Source organism: Lepisosteus platostomus, chromosome 14, assembly GCF_059453375.1.
Source record: "Lepisosteus platostomus isolate fLepPlt1 chromosome 14, fLepPlt1.hap1, whole genome shotgun sequence".
Lineage (NCBI taxonomy): Eukaryota > Metazoa > Chordata > Actinopteri > Semionotiformes > Lepisosteidae > Lepisosteus > Lepisosteus platostomus.
Window position 1 is genome coordinate 1603524 of NC_142624.1, and position 27333 is coordinate 1630856.

General features: G+C 58.1%; 2 protein-coding genes and 1 long non-coding RNA gene across 7 annotated transcripts; 1 reads left to right on the top strand and 2 right to left on the bottom strand.

The window, feature by feature from the left end:
- Nucleotides 1–1985: 1985 nt before the first annotated feature.
- LOC148648617 (uncharacterized) lies at nucleotides 1986–8154 on the top strand. Of its 2 annotated transcripts, XM_088607084.1 has the most exons (8): nucleotides 1986–2087; nucleotides 2561–2749; nucleotides 4381–4590; nucleotides 5174–5356; nucleotides 5980–6111; nucleotides 6339–6443; nucleotides 7243–7372; nucleotides 7911–8154. In XM_088607084.1, exons 2-8 carry the CDS (start codon nucleotides 2572–2574, stop codon nucleotides 7966–7968), a joined length of 996 nt encoding a protein of 331 aa, XP_088463210.1. In that variant the 5' UTR covers nucleotides 1986–2087; nucleotides 2561–2571; the 3' UTR covers nucleotides 7969–8154. The 2 variants fall into 2 exon arrangements, with proteins under 2 accessions (XP_088463210.1, XP_088463211.1); XM_088607085.1 differs by lacking the exon at nucleotides 5980–6111.
- Nucleotides 8155–8641: 487 nt separating this feature from the next.
- Nucleotides 8642–27063, bottom strand: LOC148648618 (caspase recruitment domain-containing protein 10). 4 transcript variants are annotated; one of them, XR_015926500.1, is made up of 24 exons: nucleotides 25862–27062; nucleotides 23345–23626; nucleotides 22839–22976; nucleotides 22101–22438; nucleotides 21385–21567; nucleotides 21160–21279; nucleotides 20120–20245; nucleotides 18219–18380; nucleotides 18003–18134; nucleotides 16918–16951; nucleotides 16605–16642; nucleotides 16423–16511; nucleotides 15957–15997; nucleotides 15639–15762; nucleotides 14743–14905; nucleotides 14418–14541; nucleotides 14079–14322; nucleotides 13912–13978; nucleotides 13632–13734; nucleotides 13069–13227; nucleotides 11781–11893; nucleotides 11516–11631; nucleotides 9818–10348; nucleotides 8642–9737 (listed from the first exon to the last, which is right to left on the bottom strand). XR_015926500.1 is itself a non-coding variant. In XM_088606951.1 (23 exons), the coding sequence occupies exons 1-23, from the start codon at nucleotides 25866–25868 to the stop codon at nucleotides 10141–10143; spliced, it is 3108 nt and encodes a 1035-aa protein (XP_088463077.1). In that variant the 5' UTR covers nucleotides 25869–27062; the 3' UTR covers nucleotides 8642–10140. The 4 variants fall into 4 exon arrangements, 3 of the variants coding, with proteins under 3 accessions (XP_088463077.1, XP_088463076.1, XP_088463078.1); XM_088606951.1 differs by having other exon boundaries at nucleotides 8642–10348; nucleotides 15639–15759; XM_088606950.1 differs by having other exon boundaries at nucleotides 8642–10348.
- Nucleotides 23870–25855, bottom strand: LOC148648619 (uncharacterized). The gene is made up of 2 exons (XR_015926548.1): nucleotides 25443–25855; nucleotides 23870–25255 (listed from the first exon to the last, which is right to left on the bottom strand). It is a non-coding gene; the product is annotated as an uncharacterized LOC148648619 (long non-coding RNA).
- Nucleotides 27064–27333: the final 270 nt, after the last annotated feature.

Consider the following 27333-nt stretch of genomic DNA (forward strand, 5'->3'; position numbering starts at 1 on the left):
AAAAAAAGTACATTCTGCACAGTGGTCATTCTACACCAGTAATCCCACCTGGGAGACACACAGTGGTCATTCTGCACCAGTAATCCCACCTGGGAGACACACAGTGGTCATTCTACACCAGTAATCCCACCTGGGAGACACACAGCGGCCATTCTACACAAGTAATCCCACCTGGGAGACACATGGTGCTCATTCTGCACCAGTAACCCCACCTGGGAGACACACAGTGGTCATTCTGCACCAGGGGATCAAGAGGAGGGGAGAGAAATTGTTCCACCAGGTGAATTAAGAGGGAATTCCAGTGAGCCCAGTTTAGTCAGGACACCAGCGTTAACAGCCCCACTTGTAACAAACGTGCCCTGGGATCACTAATGGCCAAGCAGTCAGGAGCTCAGTCTGGGAAGTCAGAGGCTGGAGCACAGTGTCCCTGGACACCCCGTGGGGGAATGGGCTTGGGAATTCTGGGCCAAAGGAGAGAGCGCCCCCTACTGGTCCACCGACAAAGATTACACCCCAGGTGAGAAAGGTGACAGAGGTTCATGAGCTCTGGCTTGTGTGGAGAGGTGAGGAAAAGGGCAGGCAACACGCTCAGGTGAGTCTCGAACGGCGAGATGGGCTCATAAAATCCACGTTACATTGCTGAGGGAGTCGGGAGAGAGACCGTCGTCATTCCAGTGCTGTCACTGGCAGTGCTGTGTGACACCGGGCGTGTGCTGGCTGGCCCAATCGGGTCGATAGATCTGCAAGACGGCGTCTCTTCCCATCTGGGACAGGGGACATGAGCAGCATCGAGCTGACGAGGAAAGCAATACTGGGAATCGTGCAGGAGCACTTATCAACGGCGAGTTTTGTTAGCAGGTTGACTAACGGCACCCTCTGCCTCCGGCGGTTATTGACTAATTCGTTAAGTGCAATGAGTAGTGCTGGCTAATTAACCATCGTTAGCAGGCAATGATATCTCTGCTAACATGTTCGGTACACCCTTCCGTCCAGACGATCCTGAGAGCTCGGCTGACCTGGCGGTTTAGCGCGTTAACAGTACGTCAGGCCAGTGCAGTCACTGCAGCGCTGTGGCGTTCCCAGACAGCAGGCTGAGCACCGCCTCACCGGTCCCGCGGGTCACGGGTTCGAGTTCCTCTCGTGTGTTGTTGCTTGATGAAATGTACTTTCCCCATCTGCAAGCTCATCTTTCGCGTCTTTCAACTAGAAGCTTTTCCCAGTATTGTAATAATAATAATAATAATAATAATAATAATCATCATTCCTTACACTTATATAGCGCTTTTCTGGACACTCCACCCAAAGCGCTTTACAGGTAATGGGGACTCCCCTCCACCACCACCAGTGTGCAGCCCCACCTAATTAATCTAATGACAGTGTTCCCACATGAGGCAGTGAATGATTCGAAACTGGAAAGCGGACTGGCAAGGCAGGTGTTACGCAGGCGGGCCACCTCAGGAATAGGACAGGAGCATGACACCGAGGCTGTGTGCACGACGGATCGGGCACAGCGATTCTGTCGAGCTCCTCAGCGGAGGCCAGGTCTCGGATTCCTCCGACGGCCACCCCCTCTCTTCCTGCAGGTGGCGCTGCTCCTAAGAGGCCGAACCTGGTGTTGCGCAACGCGGCTCCTCTTGGCCACAGTCGTTGAGCGGGTGAGGAGCTTTTCAAAAACAAACAAGCATGGCCGCCGCCGCCCCATACACCTCGAAATCACGGCAGCCCAGCCTCTCTCTCCCAGTTGCAAATGCACTTAGATAAAATCAGATAATCGCCCGCTTTCCACTTCATTCAATATATGTAAAATTCCCCTAGTAGGGTTAGTAGCTTAATAAAAACTTGGAAAGATCTTCGGGTAGTCTGATAAAAGATGGGACTTTGCCTGTAGCCAGCTAGCATATGCGAGAATGCAATTCAAGAACTAAATGAATTTCAAGATGCTCCCCTCAGCCAATGAGGAGCGAGAGTCAAGGGGCTGGGCGGGGCCTCTGGGAACACGTGGCGCAGGGCTCTTCCTGCAGAAACACGGGGCACGGCTGAGCGCAGCGCCTGGTGTGCGTTAGGCTGGGGCGACACAGCTTCTTGTTGTGAGTTTCATGTGTTGCTAAGCCGCTTAAGCCTTTAATGCCAAACAAATGCGCAAGCAAAAGCGACATTCGCATGGCCCAAACCGCTGTCTGTCCCCATGGGAGCAAGCAGACGACGGGACGGGAGGGCTGTGTGCTGTCACTCTGAGCGGATTCCAAACCCGAGCTCTCCCAAGTTTGTGCAACGCCACGGGCCGCTTGCACACACGCGAGCAGCGCCGCGATAAATCGCAAAGCATGCCTGAAAGAAATGCCGGTGCTGCGTCAGACAGCATGCGGGACTCCAGCAGAAAAACACAGCGCGGTTTAATGTCAGAGTGCCGTCAGAGCACGGCTCCGTCTCTGGGCGCGCAGGTGTCTGCTGGGGCCGATGAGCACAAGCTGAGTTTTCAGAGGTGGTCCTGCGGGGGGCGGTGTCTTGTCTGTCTGTCAGTCCGTGCAGGGGGTGAGCCGGCTGTCTCCTCGCCCCGCAGGGCTGGCGGCGATGGGGCCGAGGAAGCGGAGGACGGAGCCGGAGACGGCGGCGGTGGAGACGAGCGCGCAGGCTGGAGGGGAGGGCCGGCGCTCGCAGCCCCCGGGGCAGGAGGGGGCGAAGAAGAGGGTGGCGCGAGCGCAGGGAGGAAGGGAGAAGAAGTTTATCGGGGCGCACGTGTCCATAGCAGGTATCCCGGCACGCACCGTGGACAATACACCCACCTGTAACACGCAGGACCTTGCTAACACACCCACGGATGTGAATTCACCCTGTGGGTCGTGTGCTTGTTTCGTAGGGGCGGGCATCTGTAACTGTGTCGCCCTGCGGCTAATGCGAAATCAACGTGTTTTTTCCACATTCTGTCGCGTGGACACTGTTCCCTGTCCCTGTATCTCCAGGAAAGCAGCAGAGAAGCGGCGATCTCCCTGCAGCTGTTGCCATGTCTGCACATCTGTCAGCATGTCCGCACGCCGTCTTTAAAACCGGCTTTTAGTTATTTTTATTAGTGTTTTGTTTATCGAAGAGCATAAGAAAGGCTTCAGACGAAAGGAGGGCAAGTGCTCTCTCGAGCTGTTCTGGGAAAGTCTCTAGGACGTGTGAGTACACCTGTCTTGGGTGTCTTTGCTGTTGTCCTGCTCCGGCTTTGCAAAGCCCTCTGGGACATTGTCATGTAAGCTGCCCCAGCAGTTACAGATCATTACTAAAGTTCCCAAAATGAACACAGCTGCACAGCTGGGGCAAACTCCACCTGCCCCCACAGGCTCTGCCCTTATGGGCAGATCTGAGCAGAGGGTGGTCTCGGTCAACAGTGATGAGCTGACTGACCAGTCTGCTGGCCGTCCGAGACTGAGGCCGTCCAGTGAGTCCAGCAGACTGGACCCCAGTTCTCTGTGTCCTGGTCCTGGAGGAACACTGCTGGTGCTCATTCCAGCATGAACTGGGGACTGAACTGATCTGCTGGCTTGTTAGGACTTGAATTCAGCTTGTTTCTTTGGTCAGTTCTGAATGCCCAAATGCCCACATTCAAGCTCACTGTTTGCAGCTGACTGTGCACGGAATGTCACTCAGTTGTTCCTGAATTTGCTGGCTCTTATTTCCGGTTAAAGAGCTCCTGCTAGTTAATCAGATATGGCTGGGAATGAGACTATATTAGGGCACACCCTCAATGGGAGGGGCATTGTATTAGACACGCCCACAGGAGGAGTGGCACTGTCAGCCATGCCCACAGGTGTGGGGAGACTCGCATGTCCCTACATCCATGGCAACATTATATCAGACACGCCCAGGGGTGGGAGAGACAGGACACGTCTCAGACACGCCCACAGGTGGGAGAGACAAGACACCTCTCAGACACGCCCAGGGGTGGGAGAGACAAGACACCTCTCAGACACGCCCAGGGGTGGGAGAGACAAGACACCTCTCAGACACGCCCAGGGGTGGGAGAGACAAGACACTTCTCAGACGCGCACAGGGGTGGGAGAGACAGGACACGTCTCAGACACGCCCACAGGTGGGAGAGACAAGACACCTCTCAGACACGCCCAGGGGTGGGAGAGACAAGACACCTCTCAGACACGCCCAGGGGTGGGAGAGACAAGACACCTCTCAGACACGCCCAGGGGTGGGAGAGACAAGACACTTCTCAGACGCGCACAGGGGTGGGAGAGACAGGACACTTCTCAGGCGCGCCCGGGATATTTCCAGGATCTTGGACGGATTCCTCAGGCCTCTGTGGACAGGGGTGACACCTGGCGGGCTCTTGGGGGTGAGCAGGTCTCAGCCCACAAGCGTTGCCTCTCGCCCTCTCGCCCTGTGCAGGGGGCATCTGGAAGGCGGTGGAGGAGTGCGTGTCCTTTGGGGGGCGCTCTTTCGCCATGTTCCTGGGCTCCCAGCGCTCGTGGCAGCGCCCCCCCCTGGACGAGAAGGCGGCGGCCAGGTTCCGGGAGGCCTGCCGCGAACACGGGGTTGAGCCCGCCTTCATTCTGCCTCACGGCTCCTACCTGATGAACTGTGGCTCGCCCAAGCAAGGTGCGTGGGGACACCCCCCCTCCCACTCCTCCTGTGGAGCAGAGCCCCCATTCCAACTCTACTGGTGTGTCTCTCTGTCCAGATCTGTGACCTGTCTCTCTCTCTGTCCAGCTGTGTGTGAGATCTGTGACCTGTCTCTCTCTGTCCAGCTGTGTGTGAGATCTGTGACCTGTCTCTCTCTGTCCAGATGTGTGACCTGTCTCTCTCTCTGTCCAGATGTGTGTAGAGCTGTGACCTGTCTCTCTCTCTGTCCAGCTGTGTGTGAGATCTGTGACCTGTCTCTCTCTGTCCAGATGTGTGTGAGATCTGTGACCTGTCTCTCTGTCCAGATGTGTGTGAAGAGCTGTGACCTGTCTCTCTCTCTGTCCAGCTGTGTGTGAAGAGCTGTGACCTGTCTCTCTCTCTGTCCAGCTGTGTGTGAAGAGCTGTGACCTGTCTCTCTCTCTCTCTGTCCAGATGTGTGTGTGAAGAGCTGTGACCTGTCTCTCTCTCTGTCCAGATGTGTGTGTGAAGAGCTGTGACCTGTCTCTCTCTCTGTCCAGCTGTGTGTGAAGAGCTGTGACCTGTCTCTCTCTCTCTCCAGATGTGTGTGATAAGAGCAGGGTCCTGCTGGTGGACGAGCTGTCGCGCTGTGCTCAGCTGGGCCTCTCCATGTTTAACCTGCACCCCGGGGCGTCCCTGGGTGACATCACCACTGATCAGTGCATCCAGCGCATCGCCGAGGCGATAGACCACGCCCACCGCCAGGTGCCTGCCGTCATGACGGGTGAGCTGGGCCTGCAGACCCTTCACACACACTGACCGGTGCACACAGACACACCCTCACACACACTGACCGGTGCACACAGACACACCCTCACACACACACTGACCGGTGCACACAGACACACCCTCACACACACTGACCGGTGCACACAGACACACCCTCACACACACTGACCGGTGCACACAGACACACCCTCACACACACACTGACCGGTGCACACAGACACACCCTCACACACACTGACCGGTGCACACAGACACACCCTCACACACACTGACCGGTGCACACAGACACACCCTCACACACACACTGACCGGTGCACACAGACACACCCTCACACACACACTGACCGGTGCACACAGACACACCCTCACACACACACTGACCGGTGCACACAGACACCCTCACACACACACTGACCGGTGCACACAGACACCCTCACACACACACTGACTGGTGCGCAGACACACCCTCACACACACACACACACACACACAGACTGGTCCACAGACTCTCCCTGACACACACACACTGACCGGTGCACACAGAGACAGCCTCACCTGGACAGTGGACACAGCCAGGGCCAGCGAGGCCTGATCTCTCCCGGCTCTGTGCCTCCGCAGTGCTGGAGAACATGAGTGGGCAGGGCAGCACGGTGGGCGGCCAGTTCTCCGAGCTGCGCGGGATCATCGAGCGGGTTCGGGACAAGAGCAGAGTGGGGGTGTGTCTGGACACCTGCCACGCCTTCGCCGCGGGTGAGGGGGCCTGACGGGGCCGATCCCTTCCCTTGCTCTGTGCCCCGCCACCCTCTCCCTCCCCTCCATTTCCCACAATTCCTCTAGCCGGGACCCACGCTCTCTGCACTTCCTCTCTCTGTGCCTTTGAGTCTCAGAGCGTCTGAACTCATCTTCTCTCCATCCCGCACCCCTCTCCCTCCCTCCCTCCTCTCTCTCCACCCCTCTCTCTCTCTCTCTGGCTCCAGGCTATGACATTTCTGCGGCCGGAGGGATAAAGAAGGTTCTGGATGAGTTTGACTCTGTGGTGGGGCTGTCGTATCTCAGAGCTCTTCACCTCAACGACTCCAAAGGTGAGACTCGTGTCCCCGTCTGTCCCTGTCTCTGCGTGCGCACGGCTCTCTCGTCCCCGAGACCGGCTCTGGCCCTCCAGGGCCACAGCCCAGTGGGACTCTGGGGGCTCCAGACTATCCCAGCCTGGGAACGCGTAATGTTCCGGGGTGTGACTGTGGAAAGAGTTCATGTTAACGCCAGACCTGAATTGAGCCCTTCTCTGCACCTGAAACCAAGGGCCCAGAAATCTGCTTGTCCGTGGCCCTCAGGGTCCCGAACTGGGGTGATCTCACGCTCCACCCCCCCTGCCCCTTGACCTCCGAGGTGAGCGTGAGGTTTGACTGGGGAGCTGGGAGGTCACTCCTTCGGCTCCCTGCATTTCCACTGCTTGCCACTAGGGGGCACTGAAGCTCTAGCCTGCAAATGTTCGCTGTAGTTATTGGAGGTCAGCAAGGTAATGCAATGGTTAGCGTTGCTTCCTCACAGAGCTGGGGCCCTGGGTTCAATTCCTGGGGTGCTGTCTGTGTGGAGTTTGTATGTTCTCTTTGAGTTTGCTCCTCTTTCTTCCCACAGTCCACAAAAGCCAGGCTGGCAGGTTAACTGGCCCTGGTCTGTGTCTGTGTGTGCCCTGATGGACTGGCGTCCTGTCCAGGATGTACCCCGTTCTGCGCCTGGTGCTTGCTGGGATAGGCTCCAGCTCCTCTGTGAAAGTGGCCTCTAGTGGTAGGGAGTGGAAATGCAGGGCAACTGGAGCTCAAACAAGTCACCGCATCGCGCCCCAAATCTGTGTCCCCCCCCCCCCCTCTGCTGGCGTTCCAGGAAAGCTGGGGTGTCATCTGGACCGCCACGAGGACATTGGGCGCGGCCAGATCGGCCTGGCAGCGTTCCGAGAGCTGGTCAACGAGCCGCGCCTGGACGGCATCCCCATGATCCTCGAGATGCCGGGCCGGTGAGTGTTTTTCCCGGCGTTCCCAGTCCGGTCCTGGTGACCCCCACTGCTGCTGGATCCCACACCCTCCCGCCTTCCTGGGGCGACTGGCGCCTTGACTGATCTAACAAGTTCCTTGCCATTCATACCTCTAACTCTGTCTCCCATCTGATCAGTGTCCTGGTGCTTATGGACAGCCCCCAGTTTCCTGGGACAAGAGCTGGCCTGTGTGTTAATCACCGTCCTATTCTTATCACAGCTAACATGTCTGTTACCACCGGTAACGCAGTTCTAAACGTGTACCTGTGAGATGGAGACGCCGCAGTCAGGGGTGACCAGCAGGCCACTGGGACCCGCGGGCCAGCAGGTTTTACGATGCCCGTTTTGATCAATTTAGCGATGTTTTTTTATTTGACGTCAGGAAGGGTCAGGTGTGGCTCATGAGGGCTGCAGGGGACTGTGACATGATCTCTAAACTGGACCCTACTCTGGAAGGTTGTGGGTTCGAATCCCAGGTGAGATACTGCTGCAGTAAGTTTCTCTTTGCTGCCCTCCACAGCACAGGGTTCGAGTACGCGGAGCAGATTGAGCTGCTGTACTCCCTCTGCGAGGACTAGGGGTCAGAGGTCAGAGGTCACACTGCGATGATCTCAGCGTCCTTCCCCCCCGGACTGGGCAAGGTCACTGCCTGTCCTGGGTTTTGTATTTTTCTACGTTTTTGTTTTTGACAGTGTGTCTTTTTTTTCCCCGGAAATGTTGTCAAATTAAAAATATTATCAATAAAGTTCCAGATGAACGTGAAAGCTCTCGCTTCTCGTCTTGGGCACGTGTGCAGATGTGTGGGGAAGGGGGGAGTCTTTCGGGAGAGAGACCCCTGCGATGGAGGTGGAGAACGTCCCCGTCTCTCTCCAGAATAACCAGGCACCCGCGTGTGTCGGACTGGCAGGGCCCTGGCTGCCAAGCGCTCTCCTCAGTCTGACCCCGCTCCAGACCGAGAGAATCGGACGGGACGTCCTGCAGCCAGTCCAGGCGGCTGGAACCCGCGCTCCGGTATCGCATCGCAGCTGCTTACAATTCCTAGGGCAGTCCGCTGAAGTTTCTTAAGGGCATTTTGGGGAAGCGTAGCTCGCCTGCACTGATCCTCACCTTGACCAGCCCTGCGCTGATCCCAAATGTCAGTTTTTTTGCAGCACGCTTCTCTCATCCACACTGCTGTAATTGTTTCTCTGGGAAATGGTTTTTTCTCTCCCTTCAATGGAAAGCGTTTGGAGATGCAAGCTTTTAAGGGGGCTGTGTCAAATATTTGTTTATTGGCATTAAAAACAAATCATTTTGCATTTTAAAACAAGCGGTGTGTCTAACCCTGATCACGGACACTGTTCTGCACCGTTACACTCGGTCGATAGCCAATCACCCGTCTTCAGGCAGGTTTAAGTCTGGTTTAAGGATCACCTCCAGAAAAACAGCAGTGCAGTCCAATTAGTCCACAGGTCACCCTGAATCAGGGATCCCCAGGCCTGATCCTGGAGAACCCCGTCTAGTCTTGTATGTCGCCCTGAAACAGGGGTCCCCAGCCCTGATCCTGGAGAACCCCGTCTAGTCTTGTATGTGGCCCTGAATCGGGGGTCCTGCCCTGGCCCTGGGCCTCACCTGTCCAGCTAGTCCTGCTGATACAGCCGGACACTGCTCTGGGGTCGGTGGGTCCAGGAAAACTCCCAGGGAGTCCGCCTGCCGCTCGAGCTTCCGAAGCCCTCGAGCGTGGGAAGAGCCCCGACCCGTTTCCCTCTCTCCTCTCCGCTTCAGAGACGCCCGGGGCTCGCTCCAGCCGGTCTCCGCCTCGCGCCCCCGGGGGCTCGGAATAGAGTTCTGGGAAGGGGGTGGGATTGGCGAGACCAGGCTGAGCCCTGTTGCTAGCGATTAAAACGATTTTTCTGCTCTTCTCTCGGCCACTCCTGTGGTTTATTATGACAGTTCCCCGACTCGGGGGAGGTAAAGACGGGGCGCTGTTGGTAAGGGAGGGGTCCAAGGGCAGCCGTTCTGTGCTACTCCACCAGGGGTGAAGTGAGTCCAGACCGGTCTGTGCGAAACGGTCCCTCTGGCCCGGTCCGGACCGGCACTGCTGACACTGCGTCTGTGCGAAACGGTCCCTCTGGCCCGGTCCGGACCGGCACAGCTGACACTGCGTCTGTGCGAAACGGTCCCTCTGGCCCGGTCCGGACCGGCACTGCTGACACTGCGTCTGTGCGAAACGGTGCCTCTGGCCCGGTCCGGACCGGCACTGCTGACACTGCGTCTGTGCGAAACGGTCCCTCTGGCCCGGTCCGGACCGGCACTGCTGACACTGCGTCTGTGCGAAACGGTCCCTCTGGCCCGGTCCGGACCGGCACTGCTGACACTGCGTCTGTGCGAAACGGTCCCTCTGACCCGGTCCGGCCCGGCACTGCTGACACTGCGTCTGTGTGAAACAGTCTGCCCAGTACCGAAGCGCCGACTGGTAGGATTCTCCTGCTGGTTTCCAGTTGTCTGTTCCTTGGGAATGGCGAGCTCCAGCGGTCCCCGTGGCCAGTAAGGTGGGAGCCTGAGGGACAGAGGGAGGACCTGCGCCATGGGAATTGGACAGACGGGCGGAGAGGCGGGGAGAAAGAGAGAGAGACAGAGGGCATCCGACTGCAGGTCCTCCCCCTCCCGCCGGTCGGCTATTTAAACACTCAACAGCACGGAGAGCCCCAGACGGACCGGGTGTCGTTCAGCCAGGTGAGGGCGATCAGCTGATCGAGGGGTCCGGGGGGCTACTGCAGCTTGTCTGGCTCCACCCACACCATCGCCCTCTGCTGGCCGCCGATGGCTCTGCGCACAGCGGCTAGCAGCTCCTCGGTGCTGCGCCAGGTGCCGGGTTCGAGCGTGTGGTAGAGCAGGGGCAGAGTCTCCAGCTGCAGCTCCTCCGCCTGGCACACGGCCTCCAGCAGCCCCTCATCGCCGCGCTCCGAGACCAGCTTCCTGTGAGGAGGGAGGGGCGTGAGAGGGAGGCAGTGTGAGTGTCAGTGTGAGAGTGAGAGCTGGGGAGTGAGGCAGTGTGAGTGTCAGTGTGAGAGCTGGGGAGGGAGGCAGTGTGAGAGTGAGGCAGTGTCAGTGTGAGAGTGGGGAGTGAGGCAGTGTGAGAGTGAGGCAGTGTGAGAGCTGGAGAGTGAGGCAGTGTGAGAGTGAGAGCCGGGGAGTGAGGCAGTGTGGGAGTGAGGTAGTGTGAGAGCTGGGGAGTGAGGCAGTGTGAGAGCGGGAGAGTGAGGTAGTGTGAGAGCTGGAGAGTGAGGCAGTGTGAGTGTGAGAGCTGGGGAGTGAGGCAGTGTGAGTGTGAGAGCTGGGGAGTGAGGCAGTGTGAGTGTGAGAGCTGGGGAGTGAGGCAGTGTGAGAGCCGGGGAGTGAGGCAGTGTGGGAGTGGGGAGTGAGGCAGTGTGAGAGTGGAGTGTGAGGCAGTGTGAGTGTGAGAGCCGGGGAGTGAGGCAGTGTGAGTGTGAGAGTGGGGAGTGAGGCAGTGTGAGTGTCAGTGTGAGAGCTGGGGAGTGAGGCAGTGTGAGAGCAGGGGAGTGAGGCAGTGTGAGAGCAGGGGAGTGAGGCAGTGTGAGAGCAGGGGAGTGAGGCGGTGTGAGAGCCGGGGAGTGAGGCAGTGCGAGAGCCGGGGAGTGAGGCAGTGCGAGAGCCGGGGAGTGAGGCAGTGCGAGAGCCGGGGAGTGAGGCAGTGAGAGAGTGGGGAGTGAGGCAGTGCGAGAGCCGGGGAGTGAGGCAGTGCGAGAGCCGGGGAGTGAGGCAGTGCGAGAGCCGGGGAGTGAGGCAGTGTGAGTGTGAGAGCTGGGGAGTGAGGCAGTGAGAGAGTGGGGAGTGAGGCGGTGTGAGAGCCGGGGAGTGAGGCAGTGCGAGAGCAGGGGAGTGAGGCAATGCGAGAGCCGGGGAGTGAGGCAGTGTGAGAGCCGGGGAGTGAGGCAGTGTGAGAGCCGGGGAGTGAGGCAGTGTGAGTGTGAGAGCTGGGGAGTGAGGCAGTGTGAGAGCAGGGGAGTGAGGCAGTGAGAGAGTGGGGAGTGAGGCGGTGTGAGAGCCGGGGAGTGAGGCAGTCACACTGGGTGTGAGAGTAGCTGCAGCAGGCGGCCCGGTGGCCTCAGCAGTGTGGCTCACCTGAACTTCCGGCCCTTCTTGTCCTTGGGCTTGATGTGGATGACGATGGGGTAGACGCCCTGCCTCAGCAGTCGCTCCACGCTGCCCAGGCCCAGCTCCAGCAGGCAGTGCTTGTCCTGCACACAGGGCAAGAGGGCAACGGCTTCACAGTCCACACACGAGGCTCAGAGCTCCGCGCCCAGGTGTGTGTGTGTGTGACCTCAGCCTCTGAAACGCCACAACACACAGACTGGCTGTTCCCATCATCACAGGGCCGGCTCTGTACCTGGCTGATGACCTCCTGGATGGACTGCAGTCTAATCCCCAGACTCTGCTCGGGCCCAGGAGACTCCAGCAGGAACACCTTCTGATCCTGCCTGTCGGCGGCGCTGATGGGCTCTGAGAACAGACACACGGGGACTGAATATCCCCGGCCCTACAGTACTACATCCACACCTGCGACAGGTGTGCGTGTCTGTACCTGGGGGACAGGTGTGTATGACAGTGTCTGTACCTGAGGACAGGTGTGCGTGGCCAGGTCAGTGTCTGTACCCGGGGGGCAGGTGAGCATGACCGTGGCCGTACCTGGGGGACAGGTGTGTGTGTCTGTGTCTGTACCTGGGGGACAGGTGTGCGTGACCGTGGCCGTACCTGGGAGACAGGTGTGCGTGACCGTGGCCGTACCTGGGGGACAGGTGTGTGTGTCTGTGTCTGTACCTGAGGACAGGTGTGTGTGACTGTGGCCGTACCTGGGGGACAGGTGTGTGTGTCCGTGGCCGTACCTGGGGGACAGATGTGTGTGTCCGTGTCTGTACCCGGGGGACAGGTGTGTGTGTCCGTGTCTGTACCCGGGGGACAGGTGTGCGTGACCGTGGCCATACCTGGGGGACAGGTGTGTGTGACTGTGGCCGTACCTGGGGGACAGGTGTGTGTGTCCATGTCTGTACCTGGGGGACAGGTGTGCGTGACCGTGGCCGTACCTGGGGGACAGGTGTGTGTGACTGTGGCCGTACCTGGGGGACAGGTGTGTGTGTCCGTGTCTGTACCTGGGGGACAGGTGTGTGTGTCCGTGTCTGTACCTGGGGGACAGGTGTGTGTGTCCGTGTCTGTACCCGGGGGACAGGTGTGCGTGTCCGTGTCTGTACCCAGGGGACAGGTGTGCGTGACCGTGGCCGTACCTGGGGGACAGGTGTGTGTGTCCGTGGCCGTACCCGGGGGACAGGTGTGCGTGTCCGTGGCCGTACCTGGGGGACAGGTGTGCGTGTCCGTGGCCGTACCTGGGGGACAGGTGTGCGTGTCCGTGGCCGTACCTGGGGGACAGGTGTGTGTGTCCGTGGCCGTACCTGGGGGACAGGTGTGTGTGACCGTGTCTGTACCTGGGGGACAGGTGTGTGTGTCCGTGGCCGTACCTGGGGGACAGGTGAGCGTGACCGTGGCCGTACCTGGGGGACAGGTGTGTGTGTCCGTGGCCGTACCTGGGGAACAAGTGTGTGTGTCCGTGGCCGTACCTGGGGGACAGGTGTGTGTGTCCGTGGCCGTACCTGGGGGACAGGTGTGTGTGTCCGTGGCCGTACCTGGGGGACAGGTGTTGAACTCCAGCCCAGACGATGCAGGCTGCAGGAGGCGCACTATCAGCCCATGGGACAGCAGTGAGGGGGAGAAGACAACAGGCCGTTTGGACTGGACCAGGACGGGCTGGACCAGACTGTATGGGATCAGGTTTTCCTCGTGACCTGAAACACAGTTACAGAGAACAGTCTTCCTGGAAAATCCATCATTCTGTGAAGCAGGAAAGAAATATAAAATTGTGTTTAATTTGATCTTGTTAATTTGCTTAATGAGGATGACTGTCTTTGGTCCTGGATAGTGGCAGGTGTGGTGGTCTTGTTTCCAGCCCAGATGACCTGTAAATTGCTTAATTGTTCGATTATCTCTGAAATAATCTTAGTGGGATTGTGCCCATTCCTTCAAAACTGCTCATTAAGGGGTGACCTGTGGCCCCTGCTGCTCGTGAACCCCTCTGTTGGCGAGATGGTTGTCATAATTGACAACAGTAGATATACGGAGTCAGAGGGGCAGGTGGTAATTGGTTAATGAGCTTGCTGGGTTAATTGGTTAATTGGCAGGCGGCACTCACGCTGGCTGAGGGTGTAGTGAACCTGGGGGGCGGAGCCCATGCCGCGGCAGTGAGGGGACACCGCCTTCACCAGCCGGACGCGCTCCCTGGCCTTCCTGGAGAACTGCAGGACACAGAGAGACCCGGTCTCAGCACACAGCTGTCCAGTCCAGACACTCGCCAAACCACACACTGGACTGGGACCCTGACTGTGATCTCCGGGCTGTAGGGGCTCATCCTGGACTGGGACCCTGGGGGTCCTCCCCAGCCTGTAGGGGTCACTGCTGGGTCAGTCTCTCACCTTTTTATTACGGTCCTCCTGCTCCCGGGCCAGGGTGCGCAGTCTGACCAGCAGCAGCTGCTGAGCTCTGTGGAGAAAGAGGGACACTGACCCAGCGTGCCCACAGAGGGGAGCCAGGCTCCAGTGCACACACACAGCCGCACAGCCACGCACACGCCTCCCCCTACCTGTTGTAGCTGGGCATGACGCCAGCCTCCAGGTCCTTTCCGGTCTGGAGCTCGACTCGGGCGCAGTGCCACTGGCATTTCCCTCGATGCAGCGTGTCGGTGACGTGCAGGATGTCGTCGGCGTGGGCGCCCAGGCAGGGGGGCGGGCCCTGGGGGTTGAGGTCCAGGTTGACCCGGATGTAAAAGGAATCGAAGCCGGCGGCGGGGCCGGGCTTGTCCGCCTGGGCGCGCAGGCTGGCGTAGGCTGAGGGCGAGGAAGAGGAAGGGACAGGGCGCGTTACACGGCTGCACGGCGGCTGTGGGCGTGGGCGTGGGCAGCGGGCGCGGCGAGGCACTCACCCTCGGGGCTGGGCTGGTGCCGCAGGGCCGCGGGCTCGGTCCACCACTGCAGGCTGAAGTGCGCCACCTCCAGGGTGCAGTGGCGCAGCTGCAGGCTGGCTCCTCCCAGCAGCACCCGCTGCAGCTGGGGCACAGGGAGAGAGGGAGCGGGTCAGGGCAACGGCACACGCAGACAGAGCCCCACTTCCTGCATGGCACCCCGCCCTCCGTCTCGCCCTTCCTCCTCCTCTCCCCACTTCCCTCCCTCATCTGGCCACCACCCTCCTCTCTGTCCTTCATCTCTCCTCTCCTCCGTCCCTGCTCTCGCCCTCCCTCTCCGGCTCACCTCCAGCAGCTCGGACCCCTCTCTCAGGCCGCACTGCTCCGCCCGGGACCCCGCCTTCACGCTCTGCACAAATATCCCTGTGCAGTTGCCCCCGACGATGGTGATGTCGTCGGCCAGGCTCCTTTGGCGGGAGGAGGTGGGGCTGGGCAGGAGGGGCTCCGGTCTGAGAGAGAGCGAGAGAGTGAGCGAGTATCTGAGTGAGTGTGAGAGAGTGCGAGAGAGTAGAGAGTGTGAGTGTGTATGAGAGTGTGAGAGAGTGTGAGTGTGTAAGTGTGTGTGTGAGAGAGTGTGTGTGTGAGAGAGTGTAAGAGATTGTGAGTGAGTGTGAGAGTGTAAGAGATTGTGAGTATGTGAGTGAGTGTGAGAGAGTGTAAGAGATTGTGAGTGAGTGTGAAAGAGTGTGAGTGTGTAAGTGTGTGTGTGAGTGTGAGAGAGTGTAAGAGATTGTGAGTATGTGAGTGTGAGAGAGTGTAAGAGATTGTGAGTATGTGAGTGAGTGTGAGAGAGTGTAAGAGATTGTGAGTATGTGAGTGAGTGTGAAAGAGTGTGAGTGTGTAAGTGTGTGTGAGTGTGAGAGAGTGTAAGAGATTGTGAGTGAGTGTGAAAGAGTGTGAGTGTGTAAGTGTGTGTGTGAGTGTGAGAGTGTAAGAGATTGTGAGTATGTGAGTGAGTGTGAGAGAGTGTAAGAGATTGTGAGTATGTGAGTGAGTGTGATAGAGTATGAGTGTGTAAGTGTGAGTGAGTGTGTGAGTGTGAGAGAGTATGAGTGTGTAAGTGTGTGTGAGTGTGTGAGTGTGAGAGAGTGTAAGAGATTGTGAGTGTGTAAGTGTGAGTGTGAGAGAGTAGAGGGTGTGAGTGTGAGCCAGCAGAGGTCAGTGCCAGGTGTGGGCTGGTACCTGCGGTCTGGCAGGGGGGGTCTGGGGGCTGCGGTCTTCGGCAGGGTCACGAGGTCGGGGGGGAAAGTGTAGGAGGCCAGCGAGCTGCAGGAGGCAGAGAGCGATGGCTCGCTGTGGTCCTCTGCTGGACAACGAGTGGAACAACAAGAGGAGGACACTCAGTGGAACAGTACACACACACAGACACACACAGCCCTTCAGAGCAACAGCTCCGGCCCGTGGAGACACAGAGACGCCAGTGTCCACCAGTGAGGACCTCAGGAAGAAGCGAGGGGTGAACAGGGGGCTGCTGGAGGACGGGCGAGGACTCTCCCGTACCTGCGGCGCACTCGTCACTGCCCCAGGAGTCCAGGTCAAAGCTGAAACACACGAGGACACACACTGAGCAGCCCGTCACACAGCACACACACCGACCGGGCTGGGCTCTGTAAGGTGTGGCGGTATGAGGGGGTCTGTGAGTGGGTGTGGGGTTCGGTGACCGTGAGTGGGTGTGGGGTTCGGTGTCTGTGTGGCAGTGTGAGTGGGTGTGGGGTTCAGTGACTGTGAGTTGGGTGTGGGGTTCAGTGACTGTGAGTGGGTGTGGGGTTCGGTGACTGTGAGTGGGTGTGGGGTTCGGTGTCTGTGTGGCAGTGTGAGTGGGTGTGGGGTTCAGTGACTGTGAGTTGGGTGTGGGGTTCAGTGACTGCGAGTGGGTGTGGGGTTCGGTGACTGTGAGTGGGTGTGGGGTTCGGTGACCGTGAGTGGGTGTGGGGTTCGGCGACCGTGTCCACAAGGTTCTACGCACTCTGTGGTGGCTCTGCGGTGCATGGAGCCCAGACAGGGAGGGAAGGGAAAGATGGACAGTCTGTTGATGTCCTTCTCACTGCCCATCTCCTGAAACCCGGACGGACACAGGGGTTAGACTGTAGGGGTCAGCAGCGAAGGACCGGGACAGAGCGGAGCAATGTTCTGAAAAGCTGCTCTCACCTGCAGGTAGATGAACTCCTCAGAGTTGGAACAGGATCCTGCAGAGCAGAGGGGTACAATCAGCCGACACCCACAGTCTTTACACAGACAGATCACCTGCTCCGGGGCTGGACACTGGCCGTGTCCACCTGTACACTACACTGTGCACATACAGACCTCGACACTGTCAAGACAGTGTGCACTGTCCACACCAGTACAGACCCCACACGCTGCACACAGGGCGTTCCTGTACTGTGCACAGAAAACACACATGTGCCACAGCAAAGACAAGCACTCTCTCCTCCCCATCTCTGTGCTTCTGCTCTGCACTCACCATCTGAGGACTCTCTGTTCCGCCTCGGCACAGCCTGTGAGAGAAGAGAGCAGTGTGAGCAGTCATGGAGTTCCGTTGGACAGACCAGCCCACTATATACAGTGTGCCCTTTCCTGTCCAGGTGCAGGCAGTGCACAGTGCGAGTGTTGCAGGGTACAGAATTCAGGGTGCAGCATACTCTGTGCAGTGTGAGCAGTGTAGTGTGTAAGAAGCGGTGTACTCTGTGCAGTGTGAGCAGTGTAGTGTGAACACTGTAGTGTGCAAGATGCAGTGTACTCTGTGCAGTGTGAACAGTGTAGTGTGTAAGGTTCAGTGTGAACAGTGCAGTGTGTAAGGTGCAGTTTGAATAGTGCAGTGTGAACACTGTAGTGTGTAAGGTTCAGTGTGAACAGTGCAGTTTGAATAGTGCAGTGTGAAGACTGTAGTGTGTAAGAAGCAGTGTACTCTGTGCAGTGTGAGCAGTGTAGTGTGAATAGTGCAGTGTGAAAGGTGCAGTTTGAATAGTGCAGTTTGAATAGTGCAGTGTGAAAGGTGCAGTGTGAATAGTGCAGTGTAAACACTGTAGTGTGTAAGATGCAGTGTGAACAGTGCAGTGTGAACACTGTAGTGTGCAAGATGCAGTGTACTCTGTGCAGTGTGAACACTGTAGTGTGTAAGATGCAGTGTGAACAGTGCAGTGTGAAAGGTGCAGTTTGAATAGTGCAGTGTGAACACTGTAGTGTGTAAGGTTCAGTGTGAACAGTGCAGTGTGTAAGGTGCAGTTTGAATAGTGCAGTGTGAACACTGTAGTGTGTAAGGTTCAGTGTGAAAGGTGCAGTTTGAATAGTGCAGTGTGAACACTGTAGTGTGTAAGGTTCAGTGTGAACAGTGCAGTGTGAACAGTGCAGTGTGAACAGTGCAGTGTGAACAGTGCAGTGTGAACACTGTAGTGTGACCAGTGCAGTGTGAACACTGTAGTGTGCAAGATGCAGTGTACTCTGTGCAGTGTGAACACTGTAGTGTGCTCTGTGCAGTGTGGACACTGTAGTGTGCTCTGTGCAGTGTGTAAGGTGCAGTGTGCTGGGTGTCAGGTCCAGCGTGTCCACCTTGCGCAGTGGTGGGTGTGCACTGTCAGGGTGAGAGCTCCCCCAGCTGGTGTCCTCGGGTAATGACATCCTGTCGTTGAAGGAGCAGCACAGGTCGCTGCAGGGCTCATCGCTGAAGAGGGACAGCTGGCTCTGCGAGAGAGGAGAGGGGTCAGCCCCGGCGCGGGGCAGGGCCGCCTGCGCAGGCAGGTGCGCTGGGAAGGGTGCCGCACTCACGCAGTGCAGGCAGGGCTCCTCGCTGCTCTTGATCAGCTGCTCCCTGTCGCGCCGCAGCTGCTCCTGACTGGCCAGCAGCTCCGCAACCTGCTTCCGCAGCCGGTTCTTGTCCAGCAGGCACTCGGTGTGCTCCAGCTGCAGCACGTCCCTGGAGCGCAGAGCCTGCCAGAGAGAGGGAGAGGAGACACGGGGAACAGGGCCGGGCGGGAGAGACGAGAGAGAGAGGGAGAGGAGACACAGGGAACAGAGCGGGAAAGAGGGAGAGGAGAGAGAGAGGGAGAGGAGACACAGGGAACAGGGCGGGAAAGAGGGAGAGGAGAGAGAGAGGGAGAGGAGACACAGGGAACAGAGCGGGAAAGAGAGAGAGGAGAGAGAGAGGGAGAGGAGACACAGGGAACAGGGCAGGGCGGGAGAGACAAGAGAGAGAGGGAGAGGAGACACAGGGAACAGAGCGGGAAAGAGAGAGAGGAGAGAGAGAGGGAGAGGAGACACAGGGAACAGAGCGGGAAAGAGAGAGAGGAGAGAGAGAGGGAGAGGAGACACAGGGAACAGGGCAGGGCGGGAGAGACAAGAGAGAGAGGGAGAGGAGACACAGGGAACAGAGCGGGAAAGAGAGAGAGGAGAGAGAGAGGGAGAGGAGACACAGGGAACAGGGCAGGGCGGGAGAGACAAGAGAGAGAGGGAGAGGAGACACAGGGAACAGGGCAGGGCAGGAGAGACAAGAGAGAGAGGGAGAGGAGACACAGGGAACAGAGCGGGAAAGAGGGAGAGGAGAGAGAGAGGGAGAGGAGACACAGGGAACAGGGCGGGAAAGAGGGAGAGGAGAGAGAGAGGGAGAGGAGACACAGGGAACAGGGCAGGGCGGGAGAGACAAGAGAGAGAGGGAGAGGAGACACAGGGAACAGGGCAGGGCAGGAGAGACAAGAGAGAGAGAGGGAGAGGAGACACAGGGAACAGAGCGGGAAAGAGGGAGAGGAGAGAGAGAGGGAGAGGAGACACAGGGAACAGGGCAGGGCAGGAGAGACAAGAGAGAGAGGGAGAGGAGACACGGGGAACAGGGCAGGGCGGGAGAGACGAGAGAGAGAGGGAGAGGAGACACAGGGAACAGGGCAGGGCAGGAGAGACGAGAGAGAGAGGGAGAGGAGACACAGGGAACAGAGCGGGAAAGAGGGAGAGGAGAGAGAGAGGGAGAGGAGACACAGGGAACAGGGCAGGGCGGGAGAGACAAGAGAGAGAGGGAGAGGAGACACGGGGAACAGAGCGGGAAAGAGGGAGAGGAGAGAGAGAGGGAGAGGAGACACAGGGAACAGGGCAGGGCGGGAGAGACAAGAGAGAGAGGGAGAGGAGACACAGGGAACAGGGCGGGAAAGAGGGAGAGGAGAGAGAGAGGGAGAGGAGACACAGGGAACAGGGCAGGGCGGGAGAGACAAGAGAGAGAGGGAGAGGAGACACAAGGAACAGGGCAGGGCAGGAGAGACAAGAGAGAGAGGGAGAGGAGACATGGGGAGGGAGAGGAGACACAGGGAACAGAGCAGGAGAGAAAAGAGAGGAGAAAGAGGGGAAGATCCAGACACAGCGAAAGAGAGAGAAAGTATCAGGGTGAGGGGTTGGAAAGGGAGGGCGAGAGAGAGACTGTCTTTAAAAAGTGAGCACAACACAACAGTGCACTCAGACAGCAGCCCTACACAACACTGCTGCAGCACACAACAGTGCACTCAGACACACAGCAGCCCTACACAACACTGCTGCAGCACACAACAGTGCACTCGGACACAAAGCAGCGCTGCAGAACACTGCTGCAGCACACAACAGTGCCCTCAGACACACAGCAGCCCTACACAACACTGCTGCAGCACACAACAGTGCACCCGGACAGCAGGCGTGCTGCGGCGCACACTGACCTGGTCCCTCTCTCTCTCCAGCTCGATGATCTGGTTCAGGTAGGAGATGCTTCTCTTCTGCTCCGTCTCCCAGTCCAGCTGGAGCGTGTGCACCTTAAGCTGGAGGTGCTCGCACTGGGAAACCAGCTACACAACGTCACAACACACCAACAAAACGCTCAACAATGGAAACGCAACAGGGGGCACACTGAAACCACCCAGTGTGCCACCCAACAACAGAGAGCACAATGTAGTATGCAATCACACCAGACAAGATGCATCACAACTCAGACAGCATTACACAACAGCACCACACACCTCTATTGTCCACGTTCCAGCTGCTGACAGTGAGAAATTAGCTCAGCTGTGCGAGACAAGCATGGGATTAAACACTGTTCACAGCACACATGGTCTCCACACACACACACACAGGAACAAATTGCACACTCTCTCTCCCAGACCTCTCTCTTTCCCAGTGCCAGCAGCCATATCACCCTGCAACTCACAACTGGCAACCCACTGAAGCTAAGCAGGTGTGAGCCTGGTCAGTACCTGGATGGGAGACCTCCTGGGAAAAACTAAGGTTGCTGCTGGAAGAGGTGTTAGTGGGGCCAGCAGGGGGTGCTCACCCTGTGGTCCATGTGGGTCCTAATGCCCCAGTATAGTGATGGGGACACTATACTGTAAACAGGCGCCGTCCTTCGGATGAGACGTAAAACCGAGGTCCTGACTCTCTGTGGTCATTAAAAATCCCAGGGCGCTTCTCGAAAAGAGTAGGGGTGTAACCCCGGTGTCCTGGCCAAATTTCCAATTGGCCCTTACCAATCATGGCCTCCTAATAATCCCCTTCTATGAATTGGCTACATTACTCTGCTCTCCTCCCCACTGATAGCTGATGTGTGGTGAGCGTTCTGGCGCACTATGGCTGCCGTCGCATCATCCAGGTGGATGCTGCACATTGGTGGTGGTGGAGGGGAGTCCCCATTACCTGTAAAGCGCTTTGAGTGGAGTGTCCAGAAAAGCGCTATATAAGTGTAAGCAATTATTATTATTATTATTACCTTGTCCTTCTGCTTCTCACTGGCCTCCAGCTCCCCCTGCAGCCTGGCAATGGTACTGCACAGCTCCAGCCTCTGCTGCTGGGCCTCCTCTTGGTCCTGTCTCAGGATATCCAGCAGGGCCTGGGGGAGGAGCAGAGACAGAGGGGACACAGGAGTCAACAGAGCCTGGTTGATCCCCCAGGAACGACTATCAGCGCACCAAGCCCGCAGGGTACGGCCCGTCACCTGGGTCTTTCCTGATCCCTCTCTCGGCCTGTCTCTGTCCGTGCGGTGCAGTGAGTCCTCCTGACCTGCGGGGGCGCCCTCGCCGCAGGCCAGCCGGCTGCCGTCCCCCTGGAGGGGCAGCTTGGCCGGGGGGGCGCTCTCCCCCTGCTCCAGGGCCATCAGCCTCTTCTTCAGCTGCTCCACCTGCAGGGGGGGGGGGGGGGGAGAGACGACAACCACGCCTTTCATCTGGCCGTCTCTGGGGGTGCCCCCCTCCCCCCGTTGGCCCGTCTGGCGCCTCCCTCTCTCCCCCCCCCTGCTGCACGAGTCCAGATCAGAGACGATGGGACAGGAATGACCGCAAGACCAGCTCTGACGGTCACAGGCGCCTCGGAGAGCCATCTGTAGCGGAGCAGGGTACCAGTGACCCCCCGGGATGTGAACCCGGGACCCTGCTGCCCTGCGTCCCGAGTCCACTACCGCCCCGCTGCTGCCCCGCCCTGCCCTGCCGGTTCTGGTCCAAACCCGACAGGGCAGGGACGAGCCCCTCTCTCAGCTGGCCTGGAGCTCAGAGAAGTCACTGACCCACCTCACAGAGAGGGTCCCCTCACCCCTGCCTCCCACCCCCCCAGATTCGGCGATGGGAGCCCTGGTCGCTCCTGACTGAGCCGGAGCCACTCGTTTCGGGGTCCCCCCGGTCTCGTCCCGCCCCCCCGACCCCCCCCCCGGGCGGGCACCTGCACCAGCAGCTCCCTCTCGCGGGCGGAGGCCAGGCCGCGCTCCTCCAGGGCGCGGGAGTACTTGAGCACCTGCTCCAGGTGCCGGTCCTTCAGCAGGCCCAGCTCGCGGCGGCCCGCCTCCCAGTCGAGCCGGTGGCGCTCCTGGGCCAGCTCCTGCGCGCGGCGCTCCTGGGCCAGCTCCTGCGCGCGGCGCTCGGCCCGCGCCCGCTCCTCCTCGGCGGCCCGGCAGCGCTGGGACAGGCGCCTCTCGCACAGCCGGCTGCCCCTCAGCTGCTCCCTCAGCTTCCGCAGCTCCAGCAGCAGGAACTGGGTCAGCCCCTCCGGGCCCTCCTCATCTGGGACAGGACAGGACTCCCGGGGGTCACTGCAGGGTCACTGCAGACACGCTGACCGCTGGGCGCCTGGACACAGCGGTCACTACAGACACACTGGCCGCCTGGACACAGGGGTCACTACAGACACACTGACTGGACACACCAGTACATGAACACTGCACTGAGAGAGAGGGGTTCATACAGACACACTGACTGGACACTCCAGTACATGAACACTGCACTGAGAGAGAGAGGGGTTCATACAGACACACTGACTGGACACTCCAGTACATGAACACTGCACTGAGAGAGAGAGGGGTTCATACAGACACACTGACTGGACACTCCAGTACACTGAGAGAGAAGGGTTAGAAAGACACATGAAGGACAGACAGGAATGAAGGCGATCAGAGAGACTCACCCAGTATGATGGAGCAGCGCTGGGTGGGCTCTTGCCCTGTCAGCTGGGTGTACTGGTCTGGATGGTAGAACTCCAGAGACTCCATGAAGGCCTGCAGGCCCCTCTGCCCCCTCTGCCTCAGGATGTCAATCAGGCGTCCTGATGGACAGGCACACAGATGGGCACATGGGCAGGGACAGTCAAAACCCACAGTCAGGTGGTCTCACAACCACAGCTGCCCCTCCTCCGACCCTCGGCCTCCTTCACACTAGCCGACGCCCACTCCCCAGAGACCCTCCCCCTATCCCCCCTGGCCCCTCCCACCATCCCTGTCCAACCCGTCAGTCTACATCCTTGGCTCCTCCCACAACCCACCCGCAAAACCTCCCTCTGTCACCCTGACCCCTCCCCCAACCCTGACTAGCCCCTCCCTCTATATCACTGGCTCCTCCCTCCATCCACCCACAAACCCCTCCCTCTACCTCCCCAGCCCCTCCCTCTACCTCCCCGACCCCTCCCTCCCTCACCGGCCTTGTTGATGCGCAGGGGGTACAGTGGCGAGTTCAGGATCTCGTCCTCGTCCTGCTCGTCGATCACCTTGCACTGTCTGAGGTAGGGCGTGAGCTTGGCGGGGTGCAGGAGGCGGGTCAGCCTGTGGCGCACCCCGTCCACCCTGTCCCACAGCTCCTCGTCTTGGCCTGGGCCCCAGGGTGGGGCCGCTGCCCCTGCTGCCCCTGCTGCCCCTGCCTCCGTGCTGCTGCCCTGCTGCCCCGGCTGCCCTGTCCCCTCCACAGACATGGACACCCAGTCTGCAGAGAGAGGGGGACCGCAGGGAGATCAGAGAGAGAGGAGAGGAAGAGATGGGGTAGAAAGGGAGAATGAGAGGGAGGAGAGTGGAGAAAGAGGGAGGAGAGAGGCGAGAGGAAAGGGAGGAGAAGAAAGAGGGGGAGACAGTAGAGAAAGAATGAGTGGAGGGGGTGGCAGGAGGAGAGATGGAGGGGGCTGAGATTGCTCTCTAACGCTGTGTGAGTTTCTCAGCGCAGATAAGAGGCAAGTCGGAGCAGAGCCGAGAGGAACAGCAGCAGACCGGCCTGGGGGCGATGACACACAGCACACACAGAGACGGCGGTCCCGGGACAGGCCGAGACAGATCGCAGGCCCAGAGGAATCTCTCTGCCAGATCAGGAGAGGGGCGGGAGTAGAACTGGAGGCTCATTACAGACGCCGCGACCCCCGCGCTCTCGGCCCGTCTCTCTGTCTCTGCGCACGCCTCCCACTCCCTCTCCTGCTCCTCCCTCAGTCCCTTCGTCCTGCTTTCTCCTCTCTCCCTCTTCTGGAGGAACGTGCCCTGTCCCTTCGATTTTCCGTCTCATCAGGGAATCGGCCGTTCGTGCAGGCGAAGGTGTGAGTCACGGTCATCAAATACAAAAGCAGGCTGCACTCTGACAAAACCCAACTCCAACCCACGCTGGTCTGCTGGATTACACTGCAGTCACACTGTACCACTGGTGTCCAGTCCAGTGATCTCACACTGCAGTCACACTGTACAGTCACTGGAGTCCAGTCCAGTGATCTCACACTGCAGACACACTGTACCACTGGAGTCCAGTCCAGTGATCTCACACTGCAGTCACACTGTTCAGTCACTGGAGTCCAGTCCAGTGATCTCTCACTGCAGTCACACTGTACCACTGGTGTCCAGTCCAGTGATCTCTCACTGCAGTCACACTGTACAGTCACTGGAGTCCAGTCAAGTGATCTCTCACTGCAGTCTCACTGTACAGTCACTGGAGTCCAGTCTGGTGATCTCTCACTGCAGTCTCACTGTACAGTCACCAGAGTCCAGTCCGGTGATCTCTCACTGCAGTCTCACTGTACCACTGGAGTCCAGTCCGGTGATCTCACACTGCAGACACACTGTACAGTCACTGGAGTCCAGTCCAGTGATCTCACACTGCAGACACACTGTACAGTCACTGGAGTCCAGTCAAGTGATCTCTCACTGCAGTCTCACTGTACAGTCACTGGAGTCCAGTCCAGTGATCTCACACTGCAGTCTCACTGTACAGTCACTGGAGTCCAGTCCAGTGATCTCACACTGCAGACACACTGTACAGTCACTGGAGTCCAGTCAAGTGATCTCTCACTGCAGTCTCACTGTACAGTCACTGGAGTCCAGTCCAGTGATCTCACACTGCAATCACACTGTACAGTCACTGCAGTCCAGTCCAGTGATCTCACACTGCAGACACACTGTACTTAAGTCAGAGCTGTTAAACAACTATAGCTTAATTCTCATTCATATGCATGAAAAATCAATTACCATATAAAATGAGAAAGTAATGCGTAAACATTTTCAAAAGCAGTAATAGCATTATAACCTGGAATTTATATTGTACAAAATAAAGTCGTTCAGTTCAGTACCAGTCCCTCCCTGGCTGGGTGAGTCAGGTGTCTATCGGTTTGCCCTGGTTCAGCCACTGAGTAACACAGCAGCTCTCACAAGGGTACACTGGGGCACATAGCACAGTGGGAGTAGGACAAACACTGTGTCATCAGACACCCCCACACACAGGTGACTGGTCCTGACGTACTGACACACACACACAGGGACCTGGTCCTGACGTACTGACACACACACACACAGGTGACTGGTCCTGACGTACTGACACACACACACACAGGTGACTGGTCCTGACGTACTGACACACACACACAGGTGACTGGTCCTGACGTACTGACACACACACACACAGGTGACTGGTCCTGACGTACTGACACACACACACACACACAGGTGACTGGTCCTGACGTACTGACACACTGACACACACACACACACACACACACACACAGGTGACTGGTCCTGACGTCCCGACACACTCACAGACCAGCAGACAAACAGAGCAGCAGACAGGCAGACTCCAGACAGCTAGACAGACACTTGGACGGACAGACACCTGGACAGACAGACAGACAGACAGACCCCGGTCAGACAGCTTCAGAAACACGGACACACACAGCCGGGAACAGGCCTCTCTTACCACACATGCTCGGAATGTACGCTCGTGAGAGTGACTCCCTGGAATCCGAGAGGAGCTCAGGTGAGCAACAGGTCAGGGCTGCAAGTGGTGGAGCGGCGCCGGTCGCAGCGCTACAGACTCTCGTACCCGCCCTCCTCACCGCTGTTCCTGCCCCCTCTCCAGTGTTTGGGTTCCCCCGTCCCCGGATTTTCCCAAACAGGGAGGCGGCGGGAAGTTCCTTTATAAGCCCCCGAGCAGAAGAAGACCAGGCAAAAAACACAACACCGACAACACAAGTTTAACTGCTCAGCGAAGCCGTTTCTAAACGCCACGCAGGTATATTTAGCCCGTGAAGTGGTATAGACCTAGACTGATGGAGTGCCCTCCCGCACCAGGGCGCACCCCTGACGGAGATAAACTTCCGGTTGTGTGTAATTTTTTATAAGAATAGGCGCATTCCTGAAATTCAATCCTCGTGTTGAGAAAGCACGCTGTAATCACGCCCTTGTCTCAGGAAAACATTATCGGAGCCTCTCGCTCTTCTCTGAAGAGCAGGACAGTTCTCTGCGAGGTTTATTCACCGGTAGCTTACAGGTGTCGCCCCTCTTTAAAAACAACGTGTCAGCCTGGATTAATGGGTTCTAAACTGGGGTCCCGTTCAACCTCTCGCTCTCGCCCTCGTCGCTAAGAGTCTCGTAAACAAGTCTCAGGAGTTGTGTCTGGAGGCACAGGGAGTTCCGAAGGACGTGTTCCTACATGCGTTTCAGGCAGAACAGTCTATTTTTTTTAAAATACGAGTAATAATAATAATAATTAATAATAATAATCTGATCAAAGGCTCAACACGATGGAACAATGAAAGTTGCCCTTAAACGTCTGACTCCCCCACGCGCCACAAAAACGCAAACCGAACCGAACTCCCGGGACCTTTTCAGAACCCGCAGCAGGGACCCGGTCCGGACCGCTTCGGCGGCGGTCGCCCCCGGGGCTGCAGTTTCACAAGGCGACCGCTGGAGGGGGGTCATCACCAGGCAGATGACGCCGCTGCACCGTAGTAGAGCAAAGGCGTCACAAACTGTCCCAAACTGGGATCATTACATTGACCAGACACAGAAACGAAGATGACTATTACCGACATCAATATTACTGCAGCTAGTGCTACTGCTACTAATATCACTAACAATCATGCAGCTTCTCCCTATATTGCTAGTGCTAGTAATGAAGACAGTACTACTCATTGAAAAATGTTAGTCCTGATGTAAGGCGGCTGTCGCCTGTCTTATTGTTAGCAGTGGTGGTATTAATACCGCGGCTGTTGCTGATTGGATCTTGAATCCGCCAGTGGGACAGGCGAGAGGGAGGTTCGCCTCTCTGGGTTACTGTTGGTCCTCCTCAGTCCCAGAAACCCCCCAGCACCAGGGCGTGGCCTCCGCGTCTCCGTGACTCACCGGCCAGAAACCTGAGTCACCAGACTGAGGTCTGATACCCCCCAG